This window comes from Chiloscyllium punctatum, chromosome 48 (genome assembly GCF_047496795.1).
Source record: "Chiloscyllium punctatum isolate Juve2018m chromosome 48, sChiPun1.3, whole genome shotgun sequence".
NCBI classification, from domain to species: domain Eukaryota; kingdom Metazoa; phylum Chordata; class Chondrichthyes; order Orectolobiformes; family Hemiscylliidae; genus Chiloscyllium; species Chiloscyllium punctatum.
Genome location: NC_092786.1, coordinates 17423549 through 17435784, shown reverse-complemented (window position 1 = coordinate 17435784; position 12236 = coordinate 17423549). Strand labels below are relative to the sequence as shown.

At 44.6% G+C, this 12236-nt stretch overlaps 1 protein-coding gene across 7 annotated transcripts in view; it reads left to right on the top strand.

Moving 5' to 3' along the window:
* Nucleotides 1–12236, top strand: part of sema4ba (sema domain, immunoglobulin domain (Ig), transmembrane domain (TM) and short cytoplasmic domain, (semaphorin) 4Ba) — a 475024-nt gene that overhangs the window by 433335 nt on the left and 29453 nt on the right. For all 7 annotated transcript variants that reach the window (XM_072564765.1, XM_072564767.1, XM_072564766.1 and 4 more), the window contains one exon: nt 7548–7729. In XM_072564765.1, coding sequence (XP_072420866.1) covers nt 7548–7729 — 182 coding nt within the window. The remainder of the gene's footprint in view (nt 1–7547; nt 7730–12236) is intronic.

Below are 12236 nucleotides of genomic sequence, written 5' to 3'. Positions count from 1 at the left end.
TTGCATGTCTCAGGCAAATAGTGTAGGCTGCATAATTACCTAACGGTTTGCAGGAACGTCCATGGAGAAATGTCACTCCTTATTTGAAGAGTTAACTTCTTAATGAATCACATGAGGAAATATGATCAAGAGGAGGTCATTTTGTTTCTTAAGTCTCTCCATCAGTCCATTCAGTCTTGGCTGATCTGTTGCTCCTGGGTGTACCCACCTTCAGCTTTGTATCCCTTCATACCTTTACCCCACAAAAAAACTGTGAGGTGTCAGTCTGGAAAAAAATCCAATTGTCCCAGTCTTTTAAGTGAGACAATTCTAGATTTTCCACCATAAACAAATAAAATGGATGTTGGAGATCTGAAGCACACAAAACCAGAAATTGCTGGAGAAACTCTTCAGAAGAGAAAATAACATTTCGAGTCTAGTGACCCTTCAAAACATTCTGATTAGTAATCATTAGATTTTGAAAACGGAGTCAGGAATGAACATGGGAAATAGGGTTGATGCAGAGGCAAAGAAGACCATAAGACATAGGAGCAGAAATTAGGCCATTCAGCCCATTGAGTTTGCTGCACCATTCAATCATGGCTGATAAGTTTCTCAATCCCATTCTCCCACTTTCTCCCCGTAACCCTTGATCCCTTTGATTCTCAAAGAATGGGCCAAAGATTTATTCACTGAATCTTGGGTTTAGCTTAAACTTGGGATGGAGGCAATGTGGATTTGAGGTGGTTGATGGGATCTGTCAGCTGCCCATGGTGAGAGGCCCAGCTGATTGGAATGGGCAGAACTCATTGATGTGGCAAGTGGCAGACAAATATCGTCAGGGACAACATTGAAAGGCTCCTGACAAAAATGAAGTTTGTGACCGCCTCTTTGTGTGAGAGAGGGGTGTGGGGGAGAGGGGTGTGGGGAGAGTGATGTGGGGGAGAGGGTTGTGGGGGAGAGGGTTGTGGGAGAGAGGGGTGTGGGGGAGAGGGGTGTGGGGAAGAGGGTTGTGGGGAAGAGGGTTGTGGGAGAGAGGGTTGTGGGAGAGAGGGTTGTGGGAGAGAGGGTTGTGGGAGAAAGGGTTGTGGGAGAGAGGGTTGTGGGAGAGAGGGTTGTGGGAGAGAGGGGTGTGAGAGAGAAGGGTGTGAGAGAGAAGGGTGTGAGAGAGGGTTGTGGGGAGAGTGATGTGGGAGAGAAGGGTGTCGGAGAGAGGGGTGTGGGGGAGACGGGTGTGGGGAGAATGATGTGGGAGAGAGAAGTGTGTGTGAGAGGGGTGTGGCAGAGAGGGGTGTGGCGGAAAGGGGTGTGGGAGAGAGGGGTGTAAGGGAGAGGGTTGTGGGGAAGAGGGTTGTGGAGAGAGGGGTGTGGGAGAGAGGGGTGTGGGAGAGAGGGGTGTGGGAGAGAGGGGTGTGGGAGAGAGGGGTGTGGGAGAGAGGGGTGTGGAAGAGAGGGGTGTGGGAGAGAGAGGTGTGGGGGAAAGGGGTGTGGGGAGAGTGATGTGGAAGAGAGGGGTGTCGGAGAGAGAGGTGTGGGGGAAAGGGGTGTGGGGACAGTGATGTGGAAGAGAGGGGTGTCGGTGAGAGGGGTGTGGGGGAGACGGGTGTGGGGAGAATGATGTGGGAGAGAGAAGTGTGTGTGAGAGGGGTGTGGGAGAGAGGGGTGTGGGGGAGAGGGGTGTGGGGGAGAGGGGTTTGGGAGAGAGGGGTGTGAGGGAGAGGGTTGTGGGGGAGAGGGGTGTAGGAGAGGAGAATTGATGTTTTGGGCATAAGCCCTTCATAAGCCTGACCTGCTGTGCTTTTCCAGCACCACACTCTTGACTGTGATCTCCAGCATCTGCAATCCTCACTTTCTCCTACAAGAATAGGAAGGGTTTAGATGGATATGAGTCAAATGTTGGCAAATGGGGCCAGATTAATTTAGGATATCTGGTCGGCATGGACGATTTGGACCAAGTGGTCTGTTTCTGGGTTGTACAGTTCTATAACTGTATCATAGATTGTGGGACATCTGATAGCCTTGTCAAGTGTACGTTTTACAGCTGATTTGTTACAGGTGATGAGCAATATTCCGCTTGTCCAAATCTGAGAAATTGCAAATAAAATGTACAAAACGTGTATGTTTAGGATTTGTGACAAAAAGATGATTCCTTTCTGTAAGTATAGCTTATTGTCAAAGGGGTTGCTATTTTAAAATAAACAGGTTTGGTAAACTATGCTGTCTGTAGATATCACAGTTCTTACACTCGAACTGTGGGATTTTGAAAACCCGAATTAATACATTTGAAATGAAAGAGAATCTCATTGAGGTCCAATTGTATTTGGAGAAGACAATTAAATTCAGCCTGTGGGCTCTCACTATTGAAGGGTGTCACTTACTGATGGGGATTAGAATTACAAGTAAGTTTGACACTCGGATGTTAGTTCCTTTTGAGCTTAATACACATTATGTACAATTTTACTTGTAGGAGAGCACTAATACAAGCCGTACCTGAGGCACTGAATTTGCCTGTCAGGCTAAAATGACAGCAATATCTTCAAACACACAGTGTCTCATAGAGAGAGTCGACAGCATTATGCTAGTGATACTAATCCTTGGTTGTCATCACCAAAAACATAAAAGTCATCTCTTGAAGAATATCCTCTCTAAGTATTAGCTGCACGCCATCCTATTATACATCAAATATCATTCCTGTTTGATGTATGATCCTTGTACAAACTGAGCTCTACACAATAATCCGTAATTAGGATTATTGCTTTCACCATCTGTAGCCTGCAGTTAAGACTGGTGATGGTATGTAGCCACAAGTGAACTGGGAGAACTAGCATCTCCATATCATGGGAGGACAGGCTGTTTCATTGTTCGTACTGGCTTGGTGATACTGGTTACTCAGAATGGTGAATTCTATGCTGGGAAACAGTCAACAGATCAGGGAGATGACTATTTACAAGCTGAACCTTAACTCCCAGAAATAGATAGGCTGAAGTTGAGCCTGAGGTTAAAGTCTGATCTGTACTAACTTGCCCAACTCACTAAGGATAGTGTGTCTTTGGAACTGTCTCAGAAGGCGGATCATTGGTTATTTTAAGACAGAGTTGGATAGGTTCTTGTCAGGCACAGGAATCAGGGGCAGATGAAGAATCAAGGCTTTGTAATACGTTTTGTGAACCACATACCCCTCAACCGATTCAGTGATTGTGTATGTGCCTGAATGTGTGTCCCTGCACATGTACGTGAGTCTCTGCGTATATGTGTCTGTGTGTGAGTTTCTGTGTGTGTGAGAGAGTCTCTGTGTATCTGGGTCTGTGGGTGAGAGTTTCTGTGTGTGTGTGAGAGAATCTCTGTATGTGTGTCTGTCTTGTGTGTGTCGGCGTATGTGTGTCTGCGTATGTGTGAGTTTCTGTGTGTGCGAGTTTCTGTGTGAGTGTGTGAGTTTCTGTGTGTGTAAGAGTTTCTATGTATGTGCGTCTGACTTGTGTGTGTCTCTGCATATGTGTGACAGTGTATGTATGAGTTTCTGTGTGAGTGTGAGAGTTTCTGTGTATCTGTGTCTGTGTATGAGAGAAGTCTTTGTGTATTTGTGTGTGTGTGTGTGTGAGTCTGTGTGGGTATTTCTGTGTGAGCGAGTCTCTATATGTGTGTGTGTGAGAGAGAGAGTCTCTGTCTGTGTTTGTGTCAATGTGTGAGAGAAGTCTGTGTGTGTGTCTGTGAGTTTATGTGTGAGAGAGAGAGTCTCTGTTTATGTATGTCTGTGTGTATGAGTCTCTATGTGTTTCTGAGTATCATTTCTTTTGTCACTTTAATCGTCCTGCCCTCATGCTTATCTGACTCTGAATCTACCCTGAAACTGAGTTGTATTTTCAAAGTTCCTGGTTCAGCAGCCATCACAAACACAAACCATTTATTTTTGTTAAATCTCTCCATACTAGCGTATGCTTTATGTTAACAAGGAAGCCCTACCTTTTGATCCTCATTGGTTTAAATGATAAATTGTAATGTTGTAAAGAGAATGTCAAAGAAAATTAATAGAGTTGTGCAGTCCTCAAGGGAACTTGCTAAAGCGCATCCAGGAAAGATACTTATATATGTTTCAGAGTTGGCCGAGATGTTCGTTACACGATAGTCTTTCTCAGTGGTAAATCTCGAACGAGAAGCAGTTAGTCAGACTTTAACATGCCCAGGCTAAAAACTGGAAGCTTCCCAAAGCCAGATGATCAGGAATCAAATCAGAACCTGTTCCCCAAATAAAATCTAGGGGATTCACCGTGACCGTTGCAGGCATCTTCCATCCAGGAAGGTGAATGCACTCCTGGAACAAGGCCAACCTCCTGGGTGTTTCTGGAGTATCCTGGTGTACAATTCTGGAGTGTCCCCAGTGCTGGTGTACAATTCTGGAGTGTCCCCAGTGCTGGTGTACAATTCTGGAGTGTCCCCAGTGCTGGTGTACAATTCTGGAGTGTCCCCAGTGCTGGTGTACAATTCTGGAGTGCTCAGTCCTGGTGTACAGCTCTGAACATAGAACACGGTGGCACAGTGGTTAGCACTGCTGCCTCACAGCACCAGAGACCTGGGTTCAATTCCCGACTCAGGCGACTGACTGTGTGGAGTTTGCACATTCTCCCTGTGTCTGCATGGGTTTCCTCCGGGTGCTCTGGTTTCCTCCCACAGTCCAAAGATGTGCAGGTTAGGTGAATTGGTCATGCTAAAATTGCCTGTAGTGTTAGGTAAAGGGGTAAATGTAGGGGAATGGATGGGTGGTGGGTCGGTGTGGACTTGTTGGGCCGAAGGGCCTGTTTCTACACTGTAAGTAATCTAAAAGTACAGGCCCTTTGGCCCTCGATGTTGTGCTGGCCTTTTATCCTACTCTAAGTTCAGACTAACCTGGATACCCTTCATTGTACTATCTTTCATGTGCCTATCCAAGAGTCGCTTAAATGTCCCTAACGTATCTCACTCTACTACCACTGCTAGCAGTGCATTCTATGCACCTACCAGTCGCTGAGGAAAGAACCTACCTCTGACATCTCTCATAAACCTTCCTCCAATTACCTTTAAAATTATGCCCCCTCTTGAGTGCTCCAGTCCTGGTGTACAGTTTTGAAATGAAGTCATCTTTGTGGACGTGGTGATACAAGTACATTAATAATTTAGACTGCAGTAAGGTTTCCAATTTGTGGCAATCATTAAAATCTGCCCTGAGGCAGTGACTCGACTGAGGCATGACAACAGCTTTTTTAATAAGGAATTTTTTTAAAAACCCAATCTATTCCAAGACTCTTCATAAAGGCCAAACCATACAAAGTGATTTTGGGTAAGACGATCGAAGATTTTGTCAAAGAATTTTAAGGAGCATCATACAAGCCTCACAATTTTAAGCAAATAGTTTGCCTGCTCCCTGTTTTGCACCCACTCTGCATACCATCAGCCATTCTGCTGAACGACAGTTCCCAGTTAAAATCCATCCCACCCTTGTCTCTGAACAGCTCACATCAATGTAAGGAAGACTGAAACTTACTGAACAGTTTCTGTGACAATAAGCGATTTGGAAAATGAAGGCTTGATCACATTGCCTCATTTTTCTATCAGCTTTGATTCTTTCAATTCTGATGGTCTTTAAATAGTCCATACGGTGGTTAACCAAGTGCCAGAAATGCACTGTGCCCATAATTCTAGAGCTGTACATGAAGCTCAGCAGGAAGCCGAAAGCTTGAAGATTTCATTTTTTTTTGTCAGATCAGCCATTCAAATCCAATTGCTCCTATCAACTACTCCTCATGTCAATAAGCTATGTCATTTCCAACTACAAAATCGAATTTGATAATAGTGGTGTTATAAAGCTCCCCCTTAAACATAGGGCATTATCATGCATTGATGTGATGATTACAGCCCAGACATTGACAGGCTGCTGCTGCTGCCATTAAATTCTCCAGAGCTGCTGACGGAGACAACACTGAACTTTTGGGTCCATCATTTTGTCTGACGTTAGTGAGTAAAATGGGAATTGAATTGACGAGAAAAATGTCCTTTTCTTACATTCTTGTTTCATTGTGCAACTAAATAGTTGTAATAATTTAGTTCAATTACTGGAATAATAAGTGGTGTATATCATGGAGCAACTGGAGTAATGCAGTCTCAGTGTAAATTACCAGAGGAAACTAGTCCCAAAATACATTACTGGAGTAAACTGGTGCCAGTGTACATTACTGGAGTAAACTAGGCCCAATGTATGTTACTAGAGTAACCCAGCTTGGAATAATGAGGTGAATAACTCAACTCCTGACTCCCTAAAGCCTGCCCACAATCTACAAGACACAAATGAGGACTTCAGATGCTGGAGATCAGAGTTGAAGAGTGTGGTGCTGGAAAAGCACAGTCAGGCAGTATCCGAGAAGCAGGAGATGCTTCGAGCATAAGGTCTTCATCAGGAAGTCAAGAGTGTGCTGGAATACTCTCCACCTGCCTGAATGGTGCAGCGCCAACAGCATTCAAGAAGCTTTACACTATCCAGAATAAAGTAGCCCACTGATTGGCACCACATTTACAAATACCCAGTTCCTCCAAGACCAACACTCAATAGCTGCAGTATACACAATCTACAAGGTGCATTGCAGAAATTCATCATAGATCCTTACACAGCACCTTCCAAACCCACAACCACTTCCATCTGGAAAGACATGGGGAGCAGATACATGGGAACATCACCCCCCTGCAAGTTCTCCTCCAAGCCACTCTCCATCTTGACTTGGAAATACATCACCGTTCCATTACTTTTATGGGGTCAAATCTTGGAATACCCTCCTTAAAGGTGCTATGGGTCAAACTACAGCATGTGGACTGAACCGGTTCAAAACAAAAGCTCGATAACACTTCTCAGTAACACTTTGTGGTAGCACGGTGGCTCAGTGGTTAGCACTACTGCTTCACAGCACTAGGATCCCAGGTTCAATTCCAGCCTTGGGTGTCTGTCTGTGTGGAGTTTGCACATTCTCTCTGTGTCTGTGTGGGTTTCCTCCTGGTGCATTGGTTTCCTCCCACAGTCCAAAGATGTGCAGGTCAGGTGAATCGGCCATATTAAATTGCCCACAAGTTAGGTGCGTTAGTCAGAGGGGAAATGGGTCTGGGTGTGTTACTCTTCAGAGGGTCGGTGTGGATTTGTTGGGCCGAAGGGCCTGTTTCCACACTGTAGGGAATCTAATCTAATCAAGGGTACCTAGGGATGGACAATAAATATTGATCCAGCCAGCCACGCCCACATCCCATGAATGAGTATGAAAACATGTCTTGTACATTACTGGGGTAAACCAGTCCTAGTGTACATTACTGGGGTAAATTATCTTGTTGTGGGTCCTGAATATTGAGTGCACATATATGTCCCATGCAAAAAGATTTGCAGTTACTCTTAAACAGTTTTGAAGATTGTGATGTACAAAATGGCTGAAGATATTGTTTCTAATGCTTTGGGTTACGGCTATTTTATGATGATTTCACTGTTGTGATGTTTGATAATAACTACTATACAGTGCTTATTCTGGCTGGTGGTAGTATTAATGACTGAAATGTTTCCACAGGGCGATATAGGAGGAGAACGTGTGCTTCAGAAAAGGTGGACAACTTTCCTGAAAGCCCAGCTATCCTGCTCACTTCCGGATGATGGTTTCCCATTTAATGTTATTCAGGACATGTTTGTTCTCTCCACTCGAAAAGGGGATTGGGAAAACATAACCTTCTATGGAGTTTTTACTTCCCAGTGGTATGTGAATTCAACATTAGCTATTATTCAAGCCTCAAAGCCATAGCCTCTCAATTTTCACAATTTAACCAGGACTTTCTGATCTTGTGAACCTTTTTCAATAATGTCCTGATGTCTGAAGTGTTCCCTGGATTGTTAGACCCTTCCTGTCTTCTGCTTGAAGATACAGTGGGGGTGGGAGATACAGGAATCATGATGTGTGTTTAATTTGTAATAAATATACTCTCAATCAGCGGGATTTACACTTACTATATTTTGATATGTAGCTGAATATTTTAAAAACATTTATTTTGAGATATGGATATCACAGGCTAGGGCTGCATTATTGCTCAATGGGAAGGTAAGAGTCATGAAAACTGCTCTGGCTGTGGAGTTATGAATGTGCCAAATCAGATAAGGGTAGTAGATCTATTTCCCTAGATCTATTTCCCTAGATCTAGATTTTGGTTTGATTGTCACAAAGTACAGGAGAACTGTGAAAAGTGTATAATGTCTGCACACACAAGGTGCCATCTTATGTACAAGTATCCAGTTAGACAACCTTAAGAACCACAACTGAACAACTCAAATGGCCTCCTTCTTCAAAGACCGCAATTTCCCCTCCGACTTGGTCGACGACACTCTCCACTGCACCTCCTCCACTTCCTGCTCCTCTGCCCTTGAACCCCGCCCCTCCAATCGCCAACAGGACAGAACCCCACTGGTCCTCACCTTCCACCCCGCCAACCTCCGGATACGTCGTATCATCCTCCGTCATTTCCGCCACCCCCAGACAGACCCCACCACCAGGGATATATTTCCCTCTCCACCCCTATTAGCATTCAGGAGAGACCACTCCCTCCACGACTCCCTCGTCAAGTCCACACCCCCCACCAACCCAACCTCCACTCCCGGCACTTTCCCCTGCAACTGCAAGAAATGCAAAACTTGCGCCCACACCTCCCCCCTCACCTCCTTCCAAGGCCCCAGTGGATCCTTCTATATCCGTCGCAAATTCACCTGCACCTGCGCACACATCACTTACTGTATCCTCTGCACCCGATGTGGTCTTCTCTACATTGGGGAGACAGGCTGCCTACTTGTGGAACGTTTCAGGAAACACCTCAGGGACACCCGGACCAACCAACCCAACCGCCCCGTGGCTGAACACTTTAACTCCCCCTCCCACTCCAGCAATGACATGCAGGTCCTTGGTCTCCTCCATCGCCAGACCCTGGCCACACGATGCCTGGAGGAAGAGCACCTCATCTTCCGCCTAGGAACCCTCCAACCACACAGGATGAATGTAGATTTCTCCAGCTTCCTCATTTCCCCTCCCCCCACTTTATTTCAGTCCCAACCCTTGGATTCAGCACTGCCCTCTTGATCTGCAATCTTCCAGACCTCTCCACCCTCACCCCCTCTCTGGCCTATCACCCTCACCCTCACCTCCTTCCACCCATCATATTCCCAGTGGCCCCCCCTCCCAAATTCCCTTTTATCTCAGCCTGCTTGGCACACCAGCCTCATTCCTGAAGAAGGGCTTATGACCGAAACGTCGATTCTCCTGCTCCTTGGATGTTGCCTGGCCTGCTGTGTTTTTCCAGTACCACATTTTTCAACTCTGGTACTCCAGCATCTGCAGTCCTCACTTTTCTCCTACCCTTTTGTTGTTGTAAATTTCAATGTCTACCATGGTTAGATTGGAATCTATGTCCCCTGGATGTTAGGCTTGGTGCTGAATTACTGACCCAATGAGTTTACCACTCCTCCACCTCCCCACATTTAACAGATAGGGCTAGAGAGTGAACAGCACTGTGGGAGGATTTTAGAACCTCTTTATGGACAGGATATGAATGCTACAGAGAGCATCCAGAAACAAATGATAAAGAAGCATTGCATTTATGTAGCACCTTTCATAACCTCAGAATGTCCTGAAGTGCTCTCCAGTTAATGATGTATTGTCACAATTGTAATGTAGGAGACAAAGGTGAGCTGAGAAAATCCCTATTACTTTTTCTCCAGTGTAAATTATTGTACTTATTTTGTTTTCATTAATCATCTTTTGCCCCTTGATTATTTAGTATTTTTATTTTTGTGTCATCTACAGTAAAAATTAATGTAAACTATTTATTAAGCTCATCTGCCATTGCCTGGTTCTACATTAATGTTTCCCTAGCTTTATTTTTTAAGAAGTCTATGTTCACTTTGACTTCTCTCTTTTTATGTATTTTAAGAAGCTGTTACTGTACGTTTGGATTTATTCATGGGGCTAAATCTCCAGGCAACCTCAGCATGGAAGAGTGCTCAGTTAGGCTGGGTAGTCAAGAGCATAGTAGCTTCTGATTTTTCATCAACTGACCTAATTCGATAGAAAATCCAGGGCTGCAGGCTTGTGGAATCCTACCATCTGCAAAGTATCTGTTCAGCTGATTGGCTCATCTGCTAGCCAAGTATCATATCAGAAAAAAAAAACGCTTCTGTCTCTGCCATCTGGTTACACAATCTTGGATCCAGTTCTCGCATGTTTGTCACACTTTTGAGACAGAGTTGAAATTCTAGAACTTAGACTCTTGGCACATGAGGCAATGGACTTGTCAGTGGAGCAAAGAAAATCAAGGATGCCCCAAGAGGCCAGAATTAGAGGAAGGTAAATATTTTGTAGAGTTGTAGGGCTGCAGGAGGCTATAGCATTGGGAGAGGGATAAGGCCATGGAGAAATTTGAAAACCAGAATGACAAATTTTAAATGATGGCATCACTTAAAAAGTGGAGTCATAATAAATAAATAAGTAGAGGGTTAAGACCATATGGCTTAGGAGCAAAGGTATCGATAGATCTATTGAGTTTAATCCACTATTCATTGAGATCATGGCAGACCTGATAATCCTTAACTTCATTTTCCTGCTTTTCTCCATAACTCTTCATTCAGTATTGATTAAAAATCTACCTCAACCTTGAATATACTTAATGTCCCAGCCTCAGCGGCCCTCTGCAGTAAAGAATTCTACAGATTCACTCTCCTCTGAGAGAAGAAATTCCTCCTCTTCTCAGTATAAACTGGTGGAGGCTGGTACCTTAGCGACATTTAAAAGGCATCTGGATGGGTATATGAATAGGAAGGGTTTAGAGGGATATGGGGCGGGTGAGACGAGATTGGGTTGGGATATCTGGTTGGCATGGACAAGTTGGACCGAAGGGTCTGTTTCCGTGCTGTACATCTCTATGACTCTATGGCTGTATAAATGAGTGGTTCCTTACTCAGGTTATGCCATCTGGTTCTAGACTCTCCCACAAGGTGAAACAACCTGTCCACATCTATCCTGTCAAACTTGCTTATAATCTTAAATGTTTCAACAAAGTCATCTCTTGTTCTCATAAATTGCAATGAGTGTAAGCCTAACCTACCCAATCTCTCTACAAATGAAAGTGCCTCTGTAGCAACTTAGTGAATCTTCTCCAACTGTCTTCAATGCTAATATTTCTTTCCTAAGATAAGGGAAACAAAACTGTTCATTGTATTCTAGTTGTGGTCTAATGAGTACCTTGTATAGTTTTAGCAGGACTCCTCAATTTATTCTCCACTCCCTTTGAAATAAAGGCCAATATTCCCATTTGCCTTCCCTATTACCTATTGAACTTGGGTGCTAGCTATTTATGATTCATGGACAAAGACCCCAAAACCTTCTAGCTTTCTACAGACTTTCTCTATTTAAATAATATTCAGCTCCTTCATTCTTCAGGTCAAAGCGCATAACACCACATTTTCCTCTTTTATTCAATCTTCCAAGTTTTGCCAATTCACATTATCCATCAATAATTTTTTATGTCATCTTCACCACTCACCTTCCCCCCTATTACACCCAATGCCTCCATTATCTTTGTAGCTAGTTGTTTTAATATTTAACAGGTCCAGGGAACTTAACAGCCTTTATCATAGAAAAGTACAGCACAGAACAGGCCCTTTGGCCCACGATGTTGTGACGAGGTTTAATCCTTATCATTATCCCTATTACTTTCCCCCTAGTGTTAGATATTGTATTTATTTTGTTTCCTTTAACTATCTTTTGCCCCTTTATTATTTAGTATTTTTATTTTTACACCTCTTACAATTAAGATTGATGCAAACTATTTATTAAACTCATCTGCCATTGTCTAGTTCACATTATTATTTCCCCAGATTCGTTCTTGAAGGGGGACAGTGTTGAATGGGGTTTTGGGGGGGGGGGGGGGCGGGCGGATGGGGGATGGTGTTGGATGGGGTTTTGGGGGGGTGGGGGTGGATGGGGGACGGTGTTGGATGGGGTTTTGGGGGTGGGAGCGGATGGGGGATGGTGTTGGATGGGGCTTTGGGGGGTGGGGGCGGATGGGGGATGATGTTGGACGGGGTTTGGGGGGATGGGGCGCATGGGGACGGTATTGGATGGGGTTTTGGAGGTGTGGTGGCGGATGAGGGACGGTGTTGGATGGGGTTTTGGGGGGTGGGGGCAGATGGGGGGCAGTGTTGGATGGGGTTTGGAGGTTGGGGC